The sequence below is a fragment of the Melitaea cinxia genome, chromosome 11 (genome assembly GCF_905220565.1).
Source record: "Melitaea cinxia chromosome 11, ilMelCinx1.1, whole genome shotgun sequence".
Taxonomy (NCBI): Eukaryota; Metazoa; Arthropoda; class Insecta; order Lepidoptera; family Nymphalidae; genus Melitaea; species Melitaea cinxia.
In genome coordinates, this window is record NC_059404.1 from 5392328 (window position 1) to 5409002 (window position 16675).

Consider the following 16675-nt stretch of genomic DNA (forward strand, 5'->3'; position numbering starts at 1 on the left):
TTATTTAACTATTCCCTAAAAACCAGAGACAAAAAATGAAAAATCAACATTGATTATGTCATTTATTTCATATACCACAATATTTCATTAAAACATATTAATACACATGGGATTAAGATATTGTTGATTTAACACCAAGTAATTCACATAAATTATATCAATATTTCGCACTTTTTATGTCGACATTTAAAACATTCTATTTTTATAATTCAAATAACAATAAATGCCAATTTAATTTCTAACATCTAGATAAACTTTATAATGAAAATCTCCATGCAGTGGCAGACTTAAATGCTACTTCATTTATCACTACTGTTTTTATCCTCATCATAAACCAGCTTTTAAATACATTATACAAATGAAAGAATGTATACTATCTATATAACAACAAACTTATAGTTTGTATTTGAACAAATTTTTTAACTTGCATTTTTATCTCTTCAATTCACTGGTTCATTCTGACTGTTTAAGGATCCTGTAAATTATCAAACTAAAAAAATGTTTGCCAAACTTTATTTTTTATCAACAAACATACTAATCAAACAGATATATGTCTCGTTTGGGGTTTTTGTTTCCGATGCCGTCATGATGTTACTTTGACTAGATATTGTATGACAAACAACAAGAATAGGAACTCTTTCAATGTTGTTGTCCAACATATACATATATGAATTAGAATTTATTATCAAACATGTAAGATTACTTGAGCAACTCGTCAAACACACCTACATTCTATCAAATGATTGATCAAACACTCAAAGTTTGACAAACAGCTTCATCATTAACAAGTTATTTTAGTTATATAAAATAGTCAACTTTGATGATTGGTTTTGAAAAATAAAGTAGTTGGAAGACTGTATTCTAATACAGCACTAAATGATACAATTTGTCATGTTTATTGTGTCATACTGATTATGCTTTGTGTAATCTGTATTCCTTTTATAAAGAAGACAATAAGCATTATATGTAAAATATGATGACTTATTTTGTATCAAATTACATGTTTTAAATTTGAGGTGGGCAGAGGAACCTGCATCACAACAAAAGTGATTAAAATGACTAGTCCCATTATTTCATTTTTACGTCAACATTTTCCTATTATTTACACAAAACATAAGAATAAGTAGAAAATTTTGGTGGTTTACTTAAATTATATAATGTCAAATTATGAATATTTCAAAGAACAGTTAAATGCAACATTTCAGGACAACATTGATAAATAACACATATCTAAGATCTAATTTAAACATCAAGTTATTTGATTATCACTAAAAATAATTATAAATATAATCCTATATTGCCTATTAAACAAATAGGCATTAATGGGCTTTGAAACTGAATTACTTTTAATAATATTGCATACAACGTTTGTATTGCAATATAAAACATTCATATAGAGTTCACAAAATATATATTATAAGATTAATAATACTAAAGAAGAGATGTTGAATACTGACCAACATTGAGATCCATACAACTTGAAATTACAAACATTGGCATTAAAGTTCTTATTATGAAGTAGAAAATATTGAATACAATTAATTTTAGCAGAATAGTCCTAGAAACATTTAGGAAAACACATACAGTAAACTTGTTTAGAACAATTTTTTTTTTGTTTTCATTATAAAATACCTACAACATTAACTTTTATACTTTTAAAAGTGTTTAGACCACTCAAGAGAGCCATGAAACTTTTAACTACAAGACTCGTAACATATTTATAATCAATAAACAGTTTATTATAAACAGTATTACAAAGCATCAGATATTTTACAAATATCAAAATAACAAGCTTATTAAAGACGTATGAAAATATAATTAGCATACTATTTGTATGTCATCTGTATTTTGGCTTCTACATGATATCATTCGACTGATACAGCTTATATTGCAAAAATGCTATTTTTTTCATAGAAGATTATAGATAGATATACTAGCCTACAGTTTGTGCATATACATTATATACAGCAATAATTACAGTAACATAGGCTTTATAGATGCTAAAAATTATCTCATAAATTATTTTCTTTTTTTATATAAGAAAGTCACATCAGATTAAATGAGTTTTGTTTTGAGTGTTTTAGAGAGACATCAAATAAGGATTAACCTCATTTTAAATTTAGCAATTTTTTAATAAAATGTTAAGTTCAAGTATAATATTCTCAATTTTGGTAAAGAAAATTATTTAAAACCATTTAATGTGTACACACTTGTATTCCATTTAAATATTATCATTTCCTGATATAGCAGGCTGATAATCTTCAACCTCATATCACATAGCTCTGTAGGGTCCTTGTGATTTTAGGTATTGGATAACCAAAGATGGCCCTGAAGACACAACCTCGGGAGGTAGTGATGTCAATGGGCAATTTTCAATGCTCATAATTTGCAAGCTAACACATAATGCTAACTCAAATGGAAGATTACATAAATTCGGGTTGTCATTAAGATATAATGACTCAAGGTTTTCAAGTGTACCAATTTCTTCTGGCAAATATTGCAAGTTATTTTCACCTACACTTAAATATGTTAAATTAACCAAATGGCCAATGGAGCGGGGTAATGATATCAGTTGATTAGATTGTACTACCAACTTCTTTAATTCCTGTAGAAATCCAATTTCATTAGGAAGAACTTCTAACTTATTTTCTTCCAAATCCAATACTCGAAGTTTCCTCAAGTTTCCAATACTAGGTGGAATCCTCTTCAGTAAGTTGTTTGATAGAATCAACACTTCTAAATTCACAAGACTTTGAATATCATCGGGTAGTTTAACCAATTGGTTTGTACCCAAATTTAGCTCGACCATATTTACCCAAGTTCCAATATCAAGAGGTAGAGAGGAAAGTAAATTCTCTTTCATGTTTAACTTGGTTAGATTTTTTGCTCTTGAAAAAATACCGTAAGGTATTTTGTCTATCTGGTTGTGCTCAAGATTAATAGAAGAAACACTAGTAAACTGTGCAGGACCTCCACTTGGATAACTCATGAATGAATTCCGTGATAATGTGAGACTAGTGAGCTCAGTCAAACTGCATAAAAGACCTTCAGGTAGTTGTGATATTGAGTTTCCTTCTACATTAAATTCATCCATGTGTTTGCAATTGCTCAGTGAAGCCGGTATAGCATTGAGCCTGTTATATCGGAGACCTATGCGATTCAAAGCCTGTAAGTTTCCAATTGTCTCAGGAATGTCCAACAACTCATTATGCTGAAGGTCTAATGTAGACAAATTAACACAATTACCTATTTCCTGTGGTAAATGTTCTAAATGGTTATGAGAAACATCAAAAGTAACCAAGTTTACCAGTTTCCCAATTCCTGAGGACAATTCTTTAATCTTATTCTCTCTTAAACTCAACATTGTGAGACTTGTAAGATTGGCAATGCCATCTCCGACTACTCTTATTCGATTGAATCTCAAAAATAGAGTAGTTAATGATGTTAATTTATAGACCACTTCAGGTATATCACTTAGCTTATTGTGTCGCAAATCCAATACCTTTAGGCATCTCAAATTAGCTAATGAATCAGGTAAGCTTGTTAAAGAGTTCTCGTTCAAAGCTAATGTCTGAAGATTAGTTAAACAGCCAAATTCTGCAGGAAGGGCTACTAACTTGTTTCCATATAAATAAAATTCAACTAGATGTGTCAAATCTCTTACATTAGGTGGCAAAGACGTTATTGAAGATTTGCTCAAATCAAGCCGCTTTACGCCTTCGTCCCGACATCTAATGAATTCCTTAATAACATCTAGATCTGCCTGTATAGGTTTATTTTTCCTAGCTGTAGGTTTAGGCTTGTTTGATTCAGGATGTTTTACTGTGACTACCTTAGGCCGAGCACCCTCCGTGTTTGTTAATGAAGCAGCTGACAATTTTTTCTCCCTCATTCCGTGATATTTTTCTCTTGGGCTTACAGTACCTATGCTATCTAATGCTTCCGAATTCTCTCTTGATGAATTGTCAAGATTCATTCCGCAATTTACGCAGTATCGGATAGCAACACAAATTTCCAGCGGTATTGTTCCTTTTAATTGTAAAACATTACCGATTTTTCTTTATTACTGAACTTCTAAGAAAAACAATCAATACCTATTTTGAGAAATGTGTAACAGAATTACACCGTTAAACAAAGAAAACTTCATACACTCAATTATATATGGTCGCAGAGGTATTCGAAACTATTGACAACATGTACACTTAATTTAAATTAAAATGAATTTAAATCAAAAGCAAAAGCTTTAGTAAAACGCATTTAATGATTTTACATCGCAAAATTTCAACAGATAAAAATTGACTAAGGGGAGGTATTAAGGAGGTATCGTAATGCCGTTATGCCGGTAATGGTAATGGGTTGTAACTTATAACAATTTGATTTAAAGGAAAGCGAACCGTCTCGAGCGAGACTCTCGTTAGATACTATATCATAAACCTAATTCACAATTTACAATGATATGTAAAAGACATCACACGTTAGGAAGAACAATTATTAAAAATTTGTGTTTAATGAAAAAGTATTTTTTTTTTGCATAAACCAAACGCTGTATATGTGCTGTGTGGCTACGACATTATAGAATTTAGCCACCCCCTTTCATCCCGTGGGTGTCGTAAGAGGCAACTAAGGGATAGCAAAGTTCCAATACTACCATGGAACTAGCGAAGCCGACCGAGCTGGCTTTTTAAATGCACAGACCGAGGACGGGCAGCAGCGTCTTCGGTGCGACAAAGTCAGCCCTGCTGTCACCAACCCGCCTGCCCAGCGTGGTGACTATGGGCAAAAACCCCCATGAATTCACGCCTAAAGTTTCGGCCCTTAGTTCCCGGCAGCCCCACTATTCCCGGCTACGGCAGCGGCCGCGGTAACGGTAGGTAGAGGGTACTAAAAATCACCGGGGTACGGGAGGCTGCCATACAAAACTATACCTGGCTACGTATAATGGACGCACGCTACGGTTGGACCATCACCTTACTGAACTTGAGGTAGAACTTAGTCACATTAAGTGGAGCATAATGGGGTTGACTGAAGTCCGAAGAGAGGGTGGGGACACGATAATCCTGGACTCCGGGCACTTGTTCTACTTCCGTGAAGGTGATGGGCTCTAACAAGGTGGGGTCGGTTTTCTGGTCCACAAGACTCTCACTAGCAACGTTGTAGAAGTCAGCAGTGTGTCGACCCGGGTAACGTATCTCGTACTTAAACTCACTGACAGGTACTCCCTGAAAGTGATACAGGTATATGCGCCGACCTCGGCACACTATCACGATGAAGTCGAAGTCTTGTATGAAGACATTACAAGGACGTTGTTATGGGAGACTTCAACGCTAAAGTGGGAATACAAGACCGCGACGGATCGAGCATCGGACCATACGGATTGGGGCGAAGGAATCGCAGGGGGCAGATGCTTGTCAACTTTCTCGAATCAGAGGGCCTCTTCTTGATGAGCTCATTTTTTTGAGAAGAAGCCCCAAAGGAGGTGGACAAGGCAAAGCTCCGATACTGTGACGAGGAACGAAATAGATTTCATCATAGCGGATAGAAGGCATATATTCAGAGATGTCTCAGTGGTTAACAGGTTTAACACCGGCAGCGACCACCGGCTAGGACGGAGCACTCTGAATATATGCCTCCGAAAAGAGCGGGCCCGCTTGATGAAATCTACTCTCCGACCTACGCTGCTCCAAATACTATGTGGCTCCGAGCAGTTCCAATTGGAACTACAAAACCGATTCGATTCACTGGAAACTACTGGCGATGTGGACGAGATAACCGACAACATGTTGAAGACGGTGTGTACACTGGGTCGCAGGCACTTTCCACCAACAAAGTCCACGAAGCAGACCAAACTTTCTCCCGAAGCCTTGGATGTGATGCGGCAGAGGCGCGAGTTGCCGGCTGCTTCGCCAGAACAGAGGGCTCTTTCCAAGAGGATAAGGAAACTTGTATGCTGAGACCTCCGCTGCTCAAATACGAGAGAGATTGCTACTCTGATTGAGCAGAATAGGGGGTCCAAAGTATTCCAAAGACCATTGGGGTGAAGCTCAAAACAGCGGATGGCAGAACCGTAGGCTCTCACCCTCAGATCCGAGAAGAGGTTGAGAATTTTTATGGACAGCTGTATTGGTCAAGCGCACGCAAGCCTGTGACTTGGGACACCTAAGATCCACGGGCACCATTGTTGCACCATTATTCGGAGAGTATCCCCGACTTCGAAGAGGGCGAGATTAGTGCAGCGTTCGGGCAGCATAAAAACGGGAGGGCCCCGGAGGATGACGGAGTTACGACTGAGCTCCTTAACGCCGCAGGGCGACCTGTCCTAAGAGCCTTGGCTCTTTAACGCCATCGTCCACCGAGGTACCACGCCGGGGGCGTGGTCTAGGAGTGTGGTGGTGGTGTTCTTTAAGAGAGGCGATAAGTCTCTGTTGAAGAATTACAGATCGATCTCACTTCTGAGCCACGTCTATACGCTGTTTTCGAGGGTTGTTACGAATCGTTTCACCAGAAGACTCGACGAATTCCAACCACCAGAGCAGACTGGGTTTCGAAATGGCTATAGCACCGTGGACCACATCCATACTGTTCGGCAGATTATTCAAAACACAGACAGAAGAATATAATCAACCACTGTGTATGGCATTTGTGGACTACGAGGAAGCCTTCGACTCTGTCGAGACCTGGGCTGTCCTGGACTCTCTGCAGAGATGTCATATCGACTGGCGATATATCGAGATACTGAAATGTATGTACGACGCGACTACGATGACCGTTCATGTCCGGGACCAGAGAACAGGACCTATTTACCTCCAGCGTGGGGTAAGACAGGGAGATGTAATATCACCGAAACTGTTTATCACTGCGCTGGAGAATTTCTTTAACACCTTAGATTGGGGGGAACGAGGCAATAACGTCAACGGTGAATTGATCTCTCACCTTCGTTTCGCCGACGATATTGTCATCTTTGCGGAGACGTTGGATAAGTTACACGAGTCCTCCCAGCGTGTCGGTCTCTGAATGAACTTGGACAAAACGAAAGTTATGTTTAACAATCAAGTCATACCGAGACCGATATCGGTCGATGGTACCCTTCTCGAGGTTGTGCAGGATTATATTTACCTAGGCCATACTATCCAACTAGGCCGCAACAACTTCGAGAAGGAGGCCGATAGGAGGATTCGGTTGGGCTGGGCGGCGTTTGGCAGACTCCGTCGAGTCTTCACTTCGAAGATTCCGCAATGCTTGAAGACAAAAGTTTTCGAGCAAGTTTTCGAGCAATGCGTCCTGCCTGTGTTAACATACGGAGCCGAGACGTGGACACTGACCAAGGGACTGGTCCACAAGTTTAAAGTCGCTCAACGTGCAATGGAACGGGCTATGCTTGGGGTCTCTCTCAAAGACAGGATTAGAAATGAGACTATCCGCGGGAGAACGAAAGTAACCGACATAGCCCACAGAATTAGCAAGTTGAAGTGGCAGTGGGCTGGTCATCTGTGTCCGATGGACCGATGGCCGCTGGAGTAGACGGGTTCTGGAGTGTAGAACGCGTCTTGGCAAACGCAGTGTAGGACGTCCTCCGGCCCGTTGGACCGACGATCTACGTAAGATTGCCGGTGTAGGCTGGACAAGAATTGCGGAAAACCGGGATGTCTGGCGCGAACTTGGGGAGGCCTATGTCCAGCAGTGGACTGCCATAGGCTGAAGTGACGATGAAACGCTGTATATTCAGTTTTTTGACGTTGACCAGAGACCTGAAAGAAACCCTTTGTTTTTTGATACTTGCTCCGTTTCTTAGGCTTTTATATTTCTCATCGCGTTCGTTATAAACACTGTGATTATTTTTCTATACTTAATAATCTTTCAGTAGTAAACGTGAAAATCTTATGTCTTCAAGGGAAACTTTTTAATTATGTAACTGTAGCTGCAACGATGCGATCCGTATGATCAAGATAACACCCCAGTGTCGTGACAGGACAAACACAATTTAAATATTTTTTAAGAAAATCCAATTACTTGTGGCTAAAATATATTTATTCACTGGCTGTGCTCGTGACTTAGTCTGCTGGAATAGTGACTTTACATGCTCAACATGATTCTTTAAATTGGCATAACTTTTTTATTCATGAACCGATTGACATGAAACAAACACTAAATATTAAGTTGAGCTTGCCACAATATATATGTAAAAACCACATACAAATTGAATAAGCCGTTCCTGAGATTAGCGTGAATAAACGCACAGACAAGCAGACAAAAGTTCTGACAATCAAAGTTTTGGGTGCTATTTGCGTTGATAAAGACCCAATAATATTTTTTTCTCACATTTCTAAAATGTACAGACAGTGACCTGTTATATTTTTATTATATGTAATACATATTGATTTAGTCTCACATTTTTTGGTAACGTTTGGTTTTTGCAAAATACAAATTTAAAAAACAGACATACCTATATCTGTTTTGTGCAGTGTCAAATCTGTTAAAACTGTCAATATTCTGATTATTCTGAAAATCTGAAGCATTTTGCTAATTTGCTTGCATTTTGGTATTGCTGTTACTATAGGTTTTTGTGTCTTATTTAAATAAAGTTACTAATTGCTAGCAAAAATGGATAAAAGTAAAGAAAAGGAGGAACAAAGTATTATGGATAAATCCATGAGATCAGTTTTCGGTAAATAAAAGTTATGCTTGTATTTTATAACGGGGTAATTTTTTGCTTTACCAGTAACATTTGGTTATTGTTTTCAGTGGGTAATATTCCTTACGAAGCTACGGAGGAGAAGTTAAAAGATATATTTAGTGAAGTTGGTCCTGTATTATCATTTAAACTAGTATTTGATCGTGAGACAGGAAAGCCAAAAGGTTATGGTTTCTGTGAATATAAGGATCAGGAGACAGCGCTTAGTGCGATGCGAAATCTTAACGGGTATGAAATTGGTGGACGTTCGCTTAGAGTGGACAATGCTTGTACAGAGAAATCGAGGATGGAAATGCAAGCATTAATGCAAGGACCTCAGGTAAAAATTTGTATTTCATTAATCTATGTCTAAATATGAAAAAATTTCGAATGTTTTGCTTTTTAATCAACAAAATATCACATCGGTTTTTGTTTTTTTATAGCTTATTTCTGAAACTTTTCACAGGTTGAAAATCCTTATGGTGATCCCGTGGACCCTGAAAAGGCCCCAGAAGCTATTAGCAAAGCGGTAGCCACGTTACCTCCGGAACAAATGTTTGAACTAATGAAGCAAATGAAACTGTGTATTCAGGTATATCTTCCTTGCTTATTTTTTAGTTAATCAATAAATTTTATAAACTATATCTTTATAGATTGGCCAATTGTTCATGTAATATCTTATTATTTACTATTTACATGGTTAATCATAACTTTCTATGGTTTAAATTTTTGAAAACTTCTCTTTTTATATTTGTAGAATAATCCAACTGAAGCAAGGAACATGTTGTTACAAAACCCACAGTTGGCTTACGCATTATTGCAAGCTCAAGTAATAATGAGGATTGTTGACCCCCAAACAGCAGTTGTAAGTATAAACTATTGCATATGTTTTTGTTATATTACTTTTTAATTTTAACTGTATTTGTAAGTATTTCTTCCATCTAATAATAATAAACATACCATTTAATTTCTAAAATTTTAGTCTATCATGGCCGGTGAACACTCATAACTTAACTGAATATTGTCTATCTATGTATTGATAGAGATAGTGAAAGCCATAACTCAATTACTAAATAATCATTCAAGTTTTGTTTACTTAGACTCACCAATTTATGAGTAACCTAAAAGTGTCCTGCTAATATTGTTATTATCAGTAAAAAAACTACTTTAAAACTACTTTAGTTCTTTATAAAAATGTTCCTTTTCAGCATCGGATACTCTAATTGATCTGTTCTTACTACTATAGAATTTATCTTGCATTCGGCATTAATACGGATACGGATATCTGGATCATCACTAGTTAAAATACCCTTAAAATTGGTACTAAATTTAAAAAAAAAAAAATTTAAATATTGGATTTTTGTAAGTATCACTTATGTTGTGTGTGTTTCAGAGCATGCTCCATCCAAGTAACCCAGTACCTCCTGTTTTGCAGCCGGGAGACAAGCCACCACCAACCTCTACTTATATGCCGAGCAGTCAATCACAATGTATGATGATGATATTTTATTACTCTTTATATTGATTGTATTACTCTTACTCATCTTCTCTCTGTTTGTCAAGTATTGTTCATAATTTAGTATTAATAATAAATATTCATCCAACAAAAATATTAATATGACAGCTGTTTAAAAATAAATATTATTTTATTTCAGCTCATCAACCCCCATTGCTGAACAATCCCCCTCCACCGCAGAATCAATATGCCCGTAAGTATATTAATTAAACCATCATTAATTAATACAAATAGCCCACCTCTAAGCAAAACTTGTATTTCAGTAACTAGTTATTCTCACCAAGAACATTGAAAATATTATAAATAGATATATTAATTAATTTTATTATTTCCAGCTCGACCACCAATGCCAATGCAGTCAATGGGTGGTATGGACGTAGACCTCCGCAGTGCAAGAGCCCCGGCACCTTTACTGGATCAAGATATGCGCAGTTTACCGCCTATGCCCCATCCAGTACCACCCCCCGTTCCAGATGCGTATGTTTACCCTTATATTTCTATAATTGCTGTGGCTTAACTTTTCTAACTCTACTATTACTACTACTCTTCTAAACAAGAAGAAAGAAAGAGAGCTAGAGATTATGTTATTGGACTGAAAAGTCAAAGCTGGCTGTTATGTAAATCTATACTAATATTATAAAGCTGATAAGTTTGTTTGTTTAATTGCACTAATCTCAGGAATTACTGGTCCAAATTGAAAGCCCCTTTTTGTGTTTGATAAACTATTTATAGGAAGGCTTATTTATTTAATTATAGCCTATTTTTTCCCCCAAATTAACACTTGTGGAAATGTAGGATACAGCTAAGTACATTATGTATGTAAATATTGTTATATATGAGCTTAAACATCCTTGGTTTGGCTTCGCAGATGAGATAAATGAGTTAACAATGAATATTATAAACCTCCACACTATACTGAATTATATAAGTATTTTCAGTATAAAATTTGTAATATGAGTACTTATTCTTAACTTAGCACTTTTAATAAATCAATTAATTTTAAAGTAAATTTAAGATTACTGTTTTTGGATCTTATGTCAATTGAAAGTAAATGCTTGGTAGTACTAATATTTTAATAAATTTCAAATATTTGTTCTCACTTAGAATATATGGAAAAGTATTGCTTAAAAAATAGGCATGAAAAATATGCATATGTAGAATATGTAGTAGTTAGTATCTAGGAACCTGATGATAAAAAAGTTACCGTATGTAAAGCTACATACAAATTTTTGAATAATTAAATTTTAGTCAAATTTATATTATTTTTAAATGCTAAGATGTGTAATGAGCTTTGTGATTTCAATTTTAAGACCTGCTCAAACAGTGGAGGTACAAGAAATGTAAGTTGTACATTTGTAATCTCATGTTGTTACAATGTGTGATATATTATTTTGGAATGTAAGCCGAAATTGTTTCTATATAATTTGTTTTTACTTCCATATTGTTTTTAATTTCAAATATTTGTATGAAGATAATTTTGTTTTTAAAATGAGTAGGTATGTTGTGAAATTTTTAGTTTTTACAAGAAATATAATAGTAACATCTGAGTATAAAAAAAATTATATTAAATGCTTAAATAAGAATTTCTAATCACATACAAATTGAGAATTCTTAGGCATTTTTACATAGATTTAGCTACACTTAGGTCGATTCTTAATAGACACTAACAATTAAATACGTTACTAATTCGCCCAGAGATGACACTATGAGTAAAGAACTGTTACATTGAAAATTTAAATTTTGTCTAAATTGATTTTTACTTGCTAGGCTTTAAACATTTTGTTATAGATTTAGTCAGATCTTTGTGTTCTATGGGACATATTTACACACTAGCTACCCGCCCTGGCTTTGCACTGGTGCAATCCTGATGCGAAATATAAAATATAAAATAAACATTTGCAATGTAAGCTAAAAAAAAAAGTGTTTATTTACGATATCACATTAGAAACCTCTAAAACTATCAGTGTTCCTCTACTATATTATGCATGTATTAATATAAATAACTTAAACCTTCCTCTGGTATCACTCTATTTACTTAATAAAGCCGCATCAAAATCCGTTGCGTAGTTTTAAAGATCTAAGCATACTGACAGCGGGGAGTGACTTTGTTTTATACTATGTAATGGATTCAGCAACTCAAAACAATTTAAGTAAATCCTTATTGGTATTGATTGCTCTTTTGATAAAAAAATCTACAGAAGTTTATTTTTCTGTATGCCAAAAATACCTTTACGTTTAGTTGATCCAACTGATTGTTAGTTTTATTGTGAATGTTAATTTTTATTTTTCTAATGTTCGTTAAGTGTGTGTAATTAATCACACATTTCATTTCAACTTTATTTTACTATTAATGTTGATGTTTGTTGTTTTCTATGTACTTTATATTTTGTGTTAATAATATTTGATTGTATTCACCTTTAGTTCATTTCCACGTGACCCTCGTCTGGCCAATATGCAGTCATTCGGCTCAGATCCACGAGTGCGTGCTAACGATCCACGTACGCAAACGAAAATGCCTCAACGTAAGTCATATTTATTTTTATTTTTCGAGTTTACTTTTTAATAAACGATATAATATGGCGCGTAGTATGAAAAAATATGATGAGTAAAATCGACTGAAAAAACGAAATTGCTGTGATGCTTACCTTATAGTGCTCTTAGCTCTAGCAAGATAATTATATTATGTATAATAGTATACCAGCGTTTACTGTGTGCGCCAATTTATGTTTTGACTTTATTCAAGTTTTATTGTTGTAGTTAATTTGAATTTGATTAATTTAGTAGAACATCACAACCGTTGTTATAACAAAAAGTTTGCGGGTTCGATTCCCCCTCGGGATGGATATTTGTATTTGTACAAATATTTCTTTCCGGTTCGGATGTTTTTCCTTGTCTCCCCATCGTGCCTCAGAGAGCACGTTAAGCTGTCGGTCCCGGGTGTTACCATAAATACCTGATAGCGATTGTTACTAACAGTAGGGGAACATATCCGCCAACCCACAGTGGAGCAGCGTGATGGATTAAGCTCCAATCCTTCTCTTGCGTGGAGAAAGAGGTCTATGCCCAGCAGTGGGATGCTACAGGCTGAATGCAGTAGAATATTTTAATTTTTAAATATCACAGTAATTGTTTTTAAGGAGTAAACTCTAATCTCGCGTTAGAGCTGACGCCATCTTTTTTATGAAACTTTTTAAAATATCTTTATTCTTACTTGTTTTTCTCTTAATTGTAGAACAAATGCCGCCCGGTATGCCAAGCATGGCTCAAGCAAGAACGATACAAGGCATACCATCAGGTGCCTCAGATCAAGAAAAAGTAAGTTTACCTCTTAATATTTCAAAATTCGGCATTTGAGAAATGTTGTTAAATTATTTAGTCTTCTGGATCTGTGCTAAAAATGGGCGTTCCATACAAATCGGTTCTAGGTCCTTTTCTTTTTTAACATATATAAATGGTCTGTCATTTTATATTAAGGATATTTGTGATTTAGTGCTATTTGCAAAAGACACATTTTTTATATTTAAAGTTGATAGGAAAAAAGTAAATTATAAGGGCGTGAACAGTTCTTTGTCGCGAATTCAAGATTGGTTTAAAACAAACAACTAGATTTTGAACGCCAAAAAAACCAGGTGAGTTGAGTTTTCTTTGCCTACAACAAGAGGCTTTTTGTCAATGATACTAGTTTTCTTAGGGATACTTTTGGACTCAAAAATTCAGTGGAATTCCCATTTATCATCCTTGAATGGTAGACTCAGCTCCGCAGCATTCGCAGTTAGAAAAGTACGACAACTGACCGACGTTGCAACTGCACGCTTAATATATTTTAGCTATTTCCATAGTATTATGCCTTACAGTCTGTTACTGTGGGGTAATGCTACGGATATTGAGACTGTATTTATTTTACACAAAAGGGCTATTCAAGGCATTTACGATCTTGGAGCCCCGAATCTCCTTACGGGATATTTTTCAAAAGATAGACATATTAACAATTGCGTCGCAATATATTTATAACAATATTAGGATTTCATTTCACCAGAATATTCATTGTTTTGAAATAAATAGCAATAATCGCAGTGTAAACACGAGAAAGAATAACAAAATTTTAACTCCCAAGTTTCCGACTGCGCAAAGTAAACGTCTCCTTTCTGGGTTATGATATTCGCATGTATAATAATATCCCACAAACAATTTTGGAATTGTCTCAACATAAGCTTAAAGTTTTTATTTAAAAACAAAATTAATATATGATGCGTACTATTCGATGCAGGATTACATAGTTGATAAAGATGCGTGGACTTAGTGACGCTGTATTTCATGCAAGATATTACTAATTTTGTATTAAAACACAGTTTATATATTTTTTTCGATATCGGTAGTAGCTTTACTTTTACAAAAATAATAATCACTTTAAAGTTTTACTTTGTAAAATGACGATTCGAAAGTGCTCATAGGGCCTAATTGAACAAAGTTGTTTTTGATTTTGATTTTATGAAATCTACTAATATAACACCAAGTAAAATAATTAATAATATTGAACTGTACTGCTGTAAATTGTTTTTATGGGTCAAAATAATCCAATTAAGCATTTACTCTTCTAGTTTGGTGTAGTAATTATTATATATTTTATTTTACAGGCTGCATTAATCATGCAAGTGTTGCAACTTTCTGATGAACAAATCGCATTGCTGCCGCCTGAACAACGTGCCAGTATTCTCATGCTCAAAGAGCAAATCGCAAAAAGCACCCAACAACGCTAGTATAAATAAAAATCAATTTTTATGTGACATAATTATAGTTGTAAAAAACCCGTTAGCTACCGATAATTAACCAAATTTATGGTTAGTTACTAATAAAATGCGGTTATTAACGCTTAATTATCCGACTGCGACAAGAAAACATTTAAACATTTCTTATATACTATATCAAAAATCGACCATTCCCGCGGGTATCGAACCTGCATCTCCGACTGACCGTGTCGGTGCTCTAGCCAATTAAGCTATGGAGCAATGTATCCGCTAGATCGAAATTTTTGATAGGTATGATGATTTTATATTCGATCTAAGCGACCGTGTAACCGTGTGACCGTTGGGTGTGTGTGTGTGTTCGGTGTAAGCGAAGAATTCCTAATGTGTGGGTAACACAAAAATAAAATCGTACAAATAGAAAATATTTAAATAATCTGTCTTTTTATCGTGTAGGCAACTTTTAGGTGAAGTGAAAAATCGATATTCGAAATATTCCATTTTTTTTATATTTTATCGGGTAGCGTCGCGCGCGGCGATGGCAGTATTATTCTAACTCATGCGACGTAGACACATCGTCATCTCGTCTGAGCGTTACGAAATGTGCGTTCTTTTGATGTATTCAGTCTCGAGTTAACAGTGAAAAAGAACGTACGTAAGTTTGTTTGTTGTAGTGCGGAACTGTCATAAGCGAATTAAACATGCCGCGTAGTAGGGGTACCTAGTACGCGGGAACATTTTTTAACTATATCTGAAAGTAGTGGCAAAAACATATTATTTGCAATTACTGTTACATGCAGTATAAATTGGCCCATTCAAGTAGACTTAAAGAACATGTATTAAAATTTAATAAATGTCCAATTGAGGTAAAAAAAACATTTCGTTCTGAAAAAAATGCAATAATCGCGCCAATATTACGCCAACACAAAATATTGTAAATACTTACCAATGGAGATCACGATGATCAAATTCCACACTATTTACTTAAATAATTTAACAAAACATTTTACTCAACATAAATGCCATGAATCAAATGCACGTCGGCTGCCTCACTCGTATCCATCTCGCTACACTGGACTTCGTCCCGCCGCCAGTCAAGCTGGCAACATCGCGCAACTCGCGATATGTATTACAAGCTGCTAGCGGCATCTAGCGGTGGTATTTAACCGTAACAAGCATAAAATGCGGATAATTAACCGTTAATAACGGAAAATGAATTTTTAATGACTGGTTAAAATCTTTAATAACGGACTTCGCATCTATAAACATAATTAAGTAATAAATGCTATTTCGAATATATCATTGTTTTTATATTTCCTTAAACAAAAATAACCTTAATAATATTTTTTTAACCTTAATATTATAAGTTAGTTAAAGCAACTCTAGTAATACCTGTTCTATAAATTTCAAGTGTCATTTTCCTTTACGTTATCAAAGAAACAGTTCTGCTGTACACCAATGTCAGACAGAGATAAGAACCTTAGCAGGAGGGTTATAGATCTTTCGTTTGAGTTTCATCATCACCATCACTCATCACTTCAGCCTATCGCAGTCCACTGCTGGACCTCTGACTGAGGCCTCCACAAGTTCGTGCCAAAAAATGGCGTGAACTTATGTGTGTTAGCCATAGTCACCACGCTGGGTAGGCGGGTTGGTGGCCGCAGAGCTAGCTGTCTTTATCGCACCGAAGTGTAGTCTCACTGCCCGTCTTTGGCCATGTGTATTTCAAAGCCAGCCGTTGGATGGTTA

At 35.4% G+C, this 16675-nt stretch overlaps 2 protein-coding genes across 2 annotated transcripts; one reads left to right on the top strand and one right to left on the bottom strand.

The window, feature by feature from the left end:
• Positions 1-48: 48 nt before the first annotated feature.
• On the bottom strand, positions 49-4477 carry LOC123657759 (leucine-rich repeat protein soc-2 homolog). Its single transcript, XM_045593270.1, has one exon. The coding sequence runs from the start codon at positions 3974-3976 to the stop codon at positions 2273-2275; it is 1704 nt and encodes a 567-aa protein (XP_045449226.1). The 5' UTR covers positions 3977-4477; the 3' UTR covers positions 49-2272.
• Positions 4478-8463: 3986 nt separating this feature from the next.
• On the top strand, positions 8464-14970 carry LOC123657848 (cleavage stimulation factor subunit 2 tau variant). Its single transcript, XM_045593351.1, has 11 exons — positions 8464-8662; positions 8740-9008; positions 9135-9260; positions 9426-9533; positions 10062-10158; positions 10324-10373; positions 10543-10650; positions 12229-12242; positions 12606-12706; positions 13417-13499; positions 14819-14970. The coding sequence occupies exons 1-11, from the start codon at positions 8599-8601 to the stop codon at positions 14939-14941; spliced, it is 1143 nt and encodes a 380-aa protein (XP_045449307.1). The 5' UTR covers positions 8464-8598; the 3' UTR covers positions 14942-14970.
• Positions 14971-16675: the final 1705 nt, after the last annotated feature.

What these genes read in the sequence shown, in the direction of transcription:
- LOC123657848 (XM_045593351.1), top strand. Translation starts at nt 8,599, where the DNA reads ATGGATAAAAGTAAAGAAAAGGAGGAACAAAGTATTATGGATAAATCC. An exon ending in CATTAATGCAAGGACCTCAG is followed by an intron (nt 9,009 to 9,134) that starts GTAAAAATTTGT and finishes AACTTTTCACAG; the next exon opens with GTTGAAAATCCTTATGGTGA. An exon ending in GCAAACGAAAATGCCTCAAC is followed by an intron (nt 12,707 to 13,416) that starts GTAAGTCATATT and finishes TCTTAATTGTAG; the next exon opens with AACAAATGCCGCCCGGTATG.
- LOC123657759 (XM_045593270.1), bottom strand. Translation starts at nt 3,976, where the DNA reads ATGAATCTTGACAATTCATCAAGAGAGAATTCGGAAGCATTAGATAGC.